The sequence below is a fragment of the Drosophila montana genome, unplaced genomic scaffold (genome assembly GCF_035044405.1).
Source record: "Drosophila montana isolate Dmon_TW-CO22-7 unplaced genomic scaffold, ASM3504440v1 contig_2438_1, whole genome shotgun sequence".
NCBI lineage: Eukaryota > Metazoa > Arthropoda > Insecta > Diptera > Drosophilidae > Drosophila > Drosophila montana.
Genome location: NW_026997315.1, coordinates 3,130,036 through 3,138,498, shown reverse-complemented (window position 1 = coordinate 3,138,498; position 8,463 = coordinate 3,130,036). Strand labels below are relative to the sequence as shown.

Sequence of the window (8,463 nt, the reverse complement as noted above, 5' to 3'; positions counted from 1 at the left end):
ATCATATTTGAAATGCCAAAATTTGACAAATGATATCAGCCTAGTTGTAGTAATATTTTGCATTGAAATCATATTTTGCTCTGCATGTCAAATTTGAATTGAACGCGCGCAACTTCTTAAATAGCTAGTTAAAGGTGTGAGCGGGACAGCTCTATAGGCGCGCAACAGCAGTGCTAACAAACGGTCTTAATACGAATTAGTGTTGTGTAGCAGTGTAATTTAGACTTTGCACCGCAGCTGATTTAATTGCCGCGAAGAAAACTTGTCCGGTTCAATTCATCAACATGGCACAAGCTATTAAGTTCTATTATGACTTTTTGTCACCGCCATCGCGTGCACTGTGGCTGGCGCTCAAATTGTGTAAAACCCCATTCGAAGAGTACCCCGTGGCGCTGCGCAAACGTGAGTTCAACTGCACCTGACGCCTCAGGCCGGCAAATCAAACTCGACTTGGTTGTTGTTGTTGTTGCAGGCGAACAATTGACAGATGAGTACAAAAAGATCAATCGCTTCCAGAAGGTGCCGGCACTGGTGGATGGCAATTTCCACCTATCCGAGAGCGTGGCCATGATACGGTTTGTCTTCACACCAAGTGCCAAAGGTCACTAGAATATAATACAAATAATTTGCATCATTGCAGCTATCTCTCGGATAAAAATCAACTGAGCGAACAGCTTTATCCTAAAGGCCTGCAGGCACGTGCACGTGTGGATGAGTGCTTGGAGTGGCAGAATATAAATGTCCGTGTGCCCTGTGGCATATACTTCATTAAGGGCTGGCTGCTGCCCGTCAATGGACTGGCCGCTAAGCCTAAGCCGGAAGTGGTCGAAAAACTTTTGAAAGATGTTGAAGGCTCATTGGGTGCATTGGAGCGCCTCTGGATGAAGGAGGAGTTCTTGGTCGGAAATAAGCTGACCGTTGCCGATTTATTAGGCGCCTCCGAAATCGAACAGCTGAGTAAGTGTATCAACAAGTTCGCCACTTGGCTTCACTAATATGCCTTATAATAATTTCCAGAGCTGTGCCAGTACAATGTGAATGAGCGACAGTTTCCCAAGGTGGCTAAATGGTTGGAGCGTGTGCGCGATGCGGCCCAGCCTTATCATGATGTGGCCTATGAATTTCTTCAGAAAAAGTCCAAGCAGCAAGTCCAGGCTAAGCTCTAAGCTGTTCTAGCTTAGCGCTGTTAGGCCTTTTGCCCATTACGACTGCATTTGAATTTTATATACTGCCCTGTTAATATTATTTTGGATTTTCTTTCTTTTTTTAAATTAATCTACTTGTTGTTTGTGCTTTAATTAATTTTTCTTTTGCTACAACATTAAAAAAATAATTATTTATTGTTAAAATATGTACTAGTATCAAATGTATAAACTAATCAATGTCCAATTTGCGAAAGGAGCCTTCGATGCCGAAAAGTGTTTCGGAATTGATGGGCTGTCCGCGTCGCAGTTTCTCATTTGTACCATATATCGCATCCTGTTGGAAGAAGTCCGTATAGTCCAACAGCTTTTGCGTCCAGATATCGACAACATCCTGTATATTGCCATTGGTGCCGCCATATTCAATGGGCAGGCATTCCTTGGGCACATGCTTGTAAAGTGTTTCCAGTTTAGAATGTATATGGAACTGAGAAGGATTTATATATATAGATAGTAACAGTCAAGTCATTGTTGTCGCTATTTCGACTTACCCGCTTGCGTATCTTTTCGCTCATTAAACTCTTGGCTATGGACATTGCCTTCTCGGCCATGGTTGGTGCATTGATAAAGTGGAAACCTTTGGGTCTATAGGGCAGCGCCTTATCGCCCAGCACGGCCAGTTTCTTGATCAGCACCGCATCGAATTGGAACATGTGGCCGGTGGTAATGCCCTTCATGTCAATAATCTCCACGAAACCACAGACCATCGCATTGTCATCCTCCCGTATTTGGATCTCGCCGAGCATGGTGTTAACCTGCATGACCTCCGCAATGGAATACTTGTTGGAATCGTATTGGCCATAGCGTGAGATATGTATGCGCGGACCGTCCAACTGCAGTGGTTGGGGTAGGCGTAGTAGGCAGCTGCAGGGATGCAAGATATATGAAAACTGGGAAGGTTTGTAGTCCTAACAGAACCTACGCAGTTTTGATTATGTTGAGCTGTTTCTCGCCCACAAATCGATTCTTGTACAGCTCCGGCACCGCGCCACGCATGGCATAGAAGTTGTCCAGCTTGAGCTTGGTCTTCTCCAGACTATATTTGCAGCCGCGCAGAAAGGCGACCAGAAATTGCGCATCCTGGCGTGCCTTCAGATGCGGCTGCTTTGAGATCCATGTGCGCACCGTCTCAACGTCCTCGGGCACACGTTCGGGCACCTCACCCAGCTCCTGTTGCGCCTTCAGCGCCAGCTCAGCGCACAGCGGTCGTATGGCATTATCTTCGTTGCTCTGATTGGTCGACATTATTTTGGCGGTTCGCTTTTCGGGTGGGCTCACTTATCTGATAATACACATAGAGTTTTGATTTACTGAAATTTGTTCTAGGCGATGGATAGATAATAGTCAAAAGTGAACTTCCGGGCAATTTAAGGCTGTCATGGTTTTTGCGGGCAGCGATTAGATATGTGCTAAGGCAACCAGGTGCTAGAATTTAACAAACGAGATTCGTCATAGATTGGACAAGCCCTTGGGGCAAGCACCACACATTAAGCACTATTGATTAGATTCTGCGTTCACAGTTAATAGCATTTGCTTAAGGCACAACTATCTGCTAGTTTGGGCTTACTCATAGCCAAGACAAGGTGGGCGTTATCAATGCCGCTCGAGTTCAGCCCTAAGCGATATCTATATCTATATCTATGGGTATATATATATATATATATTTATATATATAGTAGGTGCGGGCCTTGACTTGTCTTTAACTAGGCGGCGCAAAGCTTTGCACAATTTCCACTGCTGCTCGACCTCTACTCACAATTGTCTCTAATTTAATATAGGCAGTTATACATATATATATATATTTATATATATTTATATATGTATCTGGGCCGACGTACGTATTGCTATGTAGGTGTATGCACATACATGTAGATATGGATAGCCGTATAATTTACGTCCGTATTTAAATATTGAACCACTTTTTGCTACTGCCCACGACTGTGGTCTATGCGCGACTGTCAACGCTCCGGTTGTGCGATTGGCGTTTTTGGATCTGATTTTTGGGTGTTCGTACTCGGTGTCGGGCTCGGGGGACTCTGTTGCGGGACACTCTCTCTTGGTGGTGTCGTCACTGGCCATGACGCATTGACAATAATGACAATATTGAATATAACACTCAAGTGCTGAAAGACTGAAGCCCCGAGTGCAACTGAGCGGGAGAATTTGAGCTTCTGCTCTGTTCTGGGTCTGCCGAGCGATTGTTACAATAATAATACAGCACCTTGTGTCAAACGACATTAAACACAAGATAAGATAACAAAAGCCTGTACATTTATATGTGTAATATGTAAGTCGACATTATAAAGCTATCACTCGAACAGTTACATCAGGCAGGGCTCATCATATTCAATCCGTGAATATTTACCGATTATAGAGTACCATGCATTATATAGATCTATAAATATCAGAATGTTTTGACTCTCTTCCGGCTTCATTTGTTCAACTGTCACTGCCCCAGTTATCAGTTATCGGTTATATATATACGTATATATATATATATATATATATATAAAGCATTTTTATTTACCTGTCTATAGCGCTAGATAAGGGCATTATCGTTAAACATGATACATCTGTTTTTTTACTTAAATAGAGTTTTTTGGCTTGCTACATTTTTACGTATCCCAACTAATTATCATTTGTTATCGTATATAGTAGATACTCGTTCATAAAGCTTTTTGTACTATATAAAACAGACATAAAATAATCAGAGTTTGACAACAAGCTTCATTACCTCGAAAAAAAGGCGCTGTACTTAAGTTTTTTTCACATAAATTTAAAAGATCGTATAACTCGTCATGAGGCGATACAAAAGCAATTTGATTTGTCAAAGCTGACGAATCATTTCACTGTACAATCTGTGCACTCTGTTATCATTCACCTTTGATATGAACAGTATATCAAACACGATATCCAAATGGTTTTCATATGCTTTCCAGATTTAATCATAGATTATAGTTTTTTGTCGTACATCAGCCGGTATGATAGCGATATCAGAGAATACTTAATAGTTGCACTGGAAAAAGATCCCTTTTCACTAAAATAGTTCCTTCCCGCCTTTAAGCAGTCAGTAGGATCCCACGAAATAACTGTTTTAATCTGCAGTCAATAAATATGGGATTTCTAAGAACTATCAACCATCGACAATCATCAAAACAAACAGTTTCTGATAATTCCGAATATTATAGGATTATTTGCAGTAGTTATTTTATGATTTTCGAAAGATATACTTTGTTGGACTCGTACGGATCACAACTGTTCGTTAGCATTTAAAAATTCGAATTCTAAAGTTTCACAACTTTCCATTCAATTCTAAAGACATTCCCAGGTTCTAAACGTCCAATATTTTCAAAATCGGACAATATTTACCTTGGCTACATATAAAGTTTTTTTAAAAATGCTATTTTATATATCCGATTTTTTAAATATATACATTTTCGGACTCCTATGGACCACCACAATCTATTTCAATTAGAAAATTCGCATTCTAAATTATGACCAAAGTTGCCAAAAATGGCAAGGGCAATGGAACCCCTTCCTTGTTAAAAAAGGAATAAGTTTCCCACATCGAAAAGAGTTTATCCGAGTGTTGGTTATTTTTGGTTTTATAATTTAATAATTTGTTTGGCATAAATAGTTGAACTTTTTGCAGATATTCCATTTGTCAGCAAACAAAAAATCAGAGCTGATAGTTCCCAGATAACCCATATATCCTTGGTTAAGCCATATCATAGATATAGTCGCAGTAAATGTAAATACCCGAATCCTAAAATGTTATTTATCATTTAAATGTTGACTTGCCGACTTGATCATAGGAGGTTATAAATTAGCCCAAGATCATTTACAAGACACTCATTTTTTGTCGAATAAAGAATATTTCCATCTTAAGTAATTCGTAAGGTGTCATTTTTATAATGATCTTCAGATTTCCTTCTTGTTAGTTGAAAAACAGGAGACAGAGTAAAGAGATATACAAATGGTTTCTCCGTGTATTTCGCAAATGACTGCATTTATTTATGTCACCAAAATATGTATGAAAGGATATATTCAGCTTAAATGTGTTTTTTTTTTTAAGAATACAAATATACAGATGTAATGAACTAATACTATCAAAATATATTTCTAATAAATGTAATAAATCGAATTGTTTATAAGTGGATTTGTTCTTGAGTGTTTTTTTATGGTTCATTGTTGAATCGCACACATACAATTTTATTATAATATCACATTAGTGGGATTCCTGAAATAGTTTTGATTTGATTTAGATTTCGTCGATCAGCTGTTCACAACTGCTCCATATAAAAGTTAAGTGTGCCCAGAAAACATATAGAAATTGAGGTCACACTGAAAGACCTAATGAAATCAGCTCGAGGTGATTCAGATCTGATTTAGATTGGATTTCGTTTTGCTTGCTTCAGTGACCGTTTTCTTTAAAAAATACTACGCGGTCACACTTGGTGATTGCCTATATTCTGATGTGATTGCAATATATCCAAGTTTTAGTTATTAAATAATTATTTATTTACTGTGGAAATAATGGAAAAGGAGATAGAAAGGGAGCTGCAAAATTGGTCAAAATTGCAGCTAAAATGTTAAAAATAAAAACTAAATACTCTCCAAGTAAAAAGATATTATTAATAGGCTTAAAAATAGTTTTCACAATTTCATTCGGTATTTTGTGGTTTCGCGCCTTAGTTTATTTTGCTTTCACGAAATCTAGATCACATCTAAATCAGTTTCAGGAATCCCACAATTATTTAAATATAAATAATTAGAAAGGTTTTTGTTTTTTTACAACCAAATTAAAAACACAAAACAAATGCGGGCAGATCATAGCTACTTGGACTCGGGCCAATCGGTTCGTTCATATGAAGCAATACTGTACTTAATTTATAAGGCAGTGGTGGCTGAGAAAATTCAAGAAATTCTCATCTGGATTCGGTATAAAACTAGATATCTATAGAATATTATGCATAGAACTCGTTAATTTATAAAATATATGATGCGTTACGAAAATAAACAATCCTGCTATTCTGTTGCATAGATGGCGTCTGGCAAGTTTTAGATAGTTTTTCTTTTTATGTATTTTCATCCATAAAGGATGAATTTTACAAGTGATGAGTTTTATGTTGAAGATTTTTAAGGCCGCTGCGTGTTTTATCTTCTGGGTGCAGATTGAAGCGATCTACTGTCTGACAGTAGAGCTGTTATACACCCCGTATATATGTAGGTTATCTTTATATATATAGATATATATATATGGGGATGTCTGATGGGTGGGACCAGTCTTTCTCAAAAGCAAACGATACCGATAACTCGCCTACATGGGTGCGCGGTAAAGGACACAGAAATAAGATAAGACTCTATAATTTAATGTGATTATTAAGATGCGAGAAAGTTGAGGAAATAATTAATTTAAAAAAAATGGGCGTTAGACGAAATATGTTGAGAACCTCTGCCTTAAACTAAGCTTAAACCTATGCCTAAACTTGTATAGATCAATTGCATTCTCAATCTTAACTACGCCAGGCTAAACATGTGAGTGCAACTAGAAGTAAACCCATTAGACTATGCCGCTGCTGACTCGGGCTGGCCGCCGCAGAGCTGCCATCTGTCGTCTCATTGGTGCCGGATACCAGTGGCGCCGTCCAGCGCTGCTCCTCGTCGACATCGTTGACGCTGCGCGCACACTGCATCCACATGCGGGCGGAGAGCTTGGGGCGACCGTGTGCGACTTTCATGCGATCATCGTTGAACTCCCAGTAGCCCAAATTCTTGAAGAAATAGGTCTTGCCGTTTGTATACTGGAATGCCGCATCGATATTGTAACCGACGCCCGCCCAAATGGACATGTCGCGCGGATAATCCAGCTCCACCGTGCCCGTGTTGTCATCGATGCGCCAGTACAGGGTGCCACTCGTTAAATATGTGCGATTATTGTAGCCCCACACAAAGGCAGCATCCACATGGGTGAGTGTGGCCGGTAAGCCCAAGCTGGTCAACGGCTGTGGATAGCCCGGCGCCAGGGTGACCGAATCAAAGACGTAATACTGCCGACCTGCAGGACAAATTGTAAATAGTTTAACAGAGGTTAGTCAAGGTAGAGTTCGATTGCGGCTCACCTATGAAGAAGACAATCTGGCGCTGTTGATTCTCATATACCGCGTCCACCTTGTTGAAGTCTTCGGGCAGTGCGGCCCAGTGACGACGTGTCTCCGTCGGATAGCCATTGTATAAGCCCCTAGCCCCTATGCGCCACAGGAACTGTAAGCATAAGAGATAATATTAAAGGCACATGCAAGATATACCAGTTGCTCGAACAGCCAGAAAAATAAACATTATGCTAATTCTCGTATAGTCAGAATAATAAAAAAGGATTCTTTTCTAGTAAATAACTTCTAGTCATGGTTATTATTTATATATATCATCTCTATATATAAAACTGTTTGTCCTGACTGACTGACTGACTGACTGACTGACTGACTGACTGATTGGTGATCAACGCACAGCCCAAACCGTAAGAGCTAGGAAGGTGAAATTTTCACTGTAGCTACCTTATGTGATGTAGGTGCACGTTAAGACGGGGTTTCGGGAAATTCCACCCGCAAGTGTGGCAAAATCGCGAAAAACGTTTGTATGTAACTTTTTTGTTTACCATCCGATCGGCCTCAAACTTATTTTCAAAGATCTTTGTTCAAATTCATTTGAGGGCTGTTTCGCACTTTTAGGAAAATCCGTTCCTCCTTGGTGGAAATGGAGGTTAAAGATTTGGTGGGTGACGTTTCGCGCTCAAATTCATTTGCAGAGATCTATAAGAAAAATCATTTGATACGTGTTTCACACTTTTCGCAGAATTCAAACTTCTTCGGGGGGAATGCGATTTAAAGATTTTTTGGGCGAAGTTTTAAGTTATGTCCGATTTGCTTCAAACTTATTTTCAAAGCTCTAAATAAGAACTTAATAAATACGTATTTTAGCGATTTGGGAAATTCCACCCGCAACAGTGGTAAATTGGCGGAAAACGGTTGTATGAAAGTTTTTTGTTTACCATCCGATCGGCCTCAAACTTATTTTCAAAGATCTTTGTTCAAATTCATTTAAGGGGTGTTTCACACTTTTCGAAAAATACGTTCCTCCTTGGTGGAAATGGAGGTCAAAGATTTGGTGGGTGACGTTTCGCGCTCAAATTCATTTGCAGAGATCTATAAGAAAAATCATTTGAGACGTGTTTTACACTTTTCGCAGCATCCAAACTTTTTCG

At 39.6% G+C, this 8,463-nt stretch overlaps 3 protein-coding genes across 6 annotated transcripts in view; 1 reads left to right on the top strand and 2 right to left on the bottom strand.

Annotated features, from left to right (window-relative positions):
- Positions 1-78: 78 nt before the first annotated feature.
- GstT1 (Glutathione S transferase T1) lies at positions 79-1,351 on the top strand. The gene is made up of 4 exons (XM_064681718.1): positions 79-402; positions 473-575; positions 641-957; positions 1,018-1,351. Exons 1-4 carry the CDS (start codon positions 285-287, stop codon positions 1,164-1,166), a joined length of 687 nt encoding a protein of 228 aa, XP_064537788.1. The 5' UTR covers positions 79-284; the 3' UTR covers positions 1,167-1,351.
- Positions 1,322-3,338, bottom strand: LOC135427952 (alpha-tocopherol transfer protein). 3 transcript variants are annotated; one of them, XM_064681712.1, is made up of 4 exons: positions 2,959-3,338; positions 2,125-2,484; positions 1,694-2,066; positions 1,322-1,629 (listed from the first exon to the last, which is right to left on the bottom strand). In XM_064681712.1, the coding sequence occupies exons 2-4, from the start codon at positions 2,445-2,447 to the stop codon at positions 1,375-1,377; spliced, it is 951 nt and encodes a 316-aa protein (XP_064537782.1). In that variant the 5' UTR covers positions 2,448-2,484; positions 2,959-3,338; the 3' UTR covers positions 1,322-1,374. The 3 variants fall into 3 exon arrangements, with proteins under 3 accessions (XP_064537782.1, XP_064537783.1, XP_064537784.1); XM_064681713.1 differs by having other exon boundaries at positions 3,041-3,338; XM_064681714.1 differs by having other exon boundaries at positions 3,069-3,338.
- A 1,896-nt stretch (positions 3,339-5,234) lies between these two features.
- Positions 5,235-8,463, bottom strand: part of Mmp2 (Matrix metalloproteinase 2) — a 111,441-nt gene continuing 108,212 nt past the window's right edge. The window contains exons 7-8 of one of the 2 annotated variants that reach the window (XM_064681707.1): positions 7,325-7,466; positions 5,235-7,260 (exon numbers count right to left, since the gene is read on the bottom strand). In XM_064681707.1, coding sequence (XP_064537777.1) covers positions 6,719-7,260; positions 7,325-7,466 — 684 coding nt within the window. In that variant the 3' untranslated portion in view covers positions 5,235-6,718. The remainder of the gene's footprint in view (positions 7,261-7,324; positions 7,467-8,463) is intronic. The other variant, XM_064681708.1, reaches the window with a different exon arrangement.

What these genes read in the sequence shown, in the direction of transcription:
- GstT1 (XM_064681718.1), top strand. Translation starts at nt 285, where the DNA reads ATGGCACAAGCTATTAAGTTCTATTATGACTTTTTGTCACCGCCATCG. An exon ending in GAGAGCGTGGCCATGATACG is followed by an intron (nt 576 to 640) that starts GTTTGTCTTCAC and finishes GCATCATTGCAG; the next exon opens with CTATCTCTCGGATAAAAATC. An exon ending in CTCCGAAATCGAACAGCTGA is followed by an intron (nt 958 to 1,017) that starts GTAAGTGTATCA and finishes AATAATTTCCAG; the next exon opens with AGCTGTGCCAGTACAATGTG.
- LOC135427952 (XM_064681712.1), bottom strand. Translation starts at nt 2,447, where the DNA reads ATGTCGACCAATCAGAGCAACGAAGATAATGCCATACGACCGCTGTGC. An exon ending in CTCAACATAATCAAAACTGC is followed by an intron (nt 2,067 to 2,124) that starts GTAGGTTCTGTT and finishes GCATCCCTGCAG; the next exon opens with CTGCCTACTACGCCTACCCC. An exon ending in GCGAAAAGATACGCAAGCGG is followed by an intron (nt 1,630 to 1,693) that starts GTAAGTCGAAAT and finishes AATCCTTCTCAG; the next exon opens with TTCCATATACATTCTAAACT.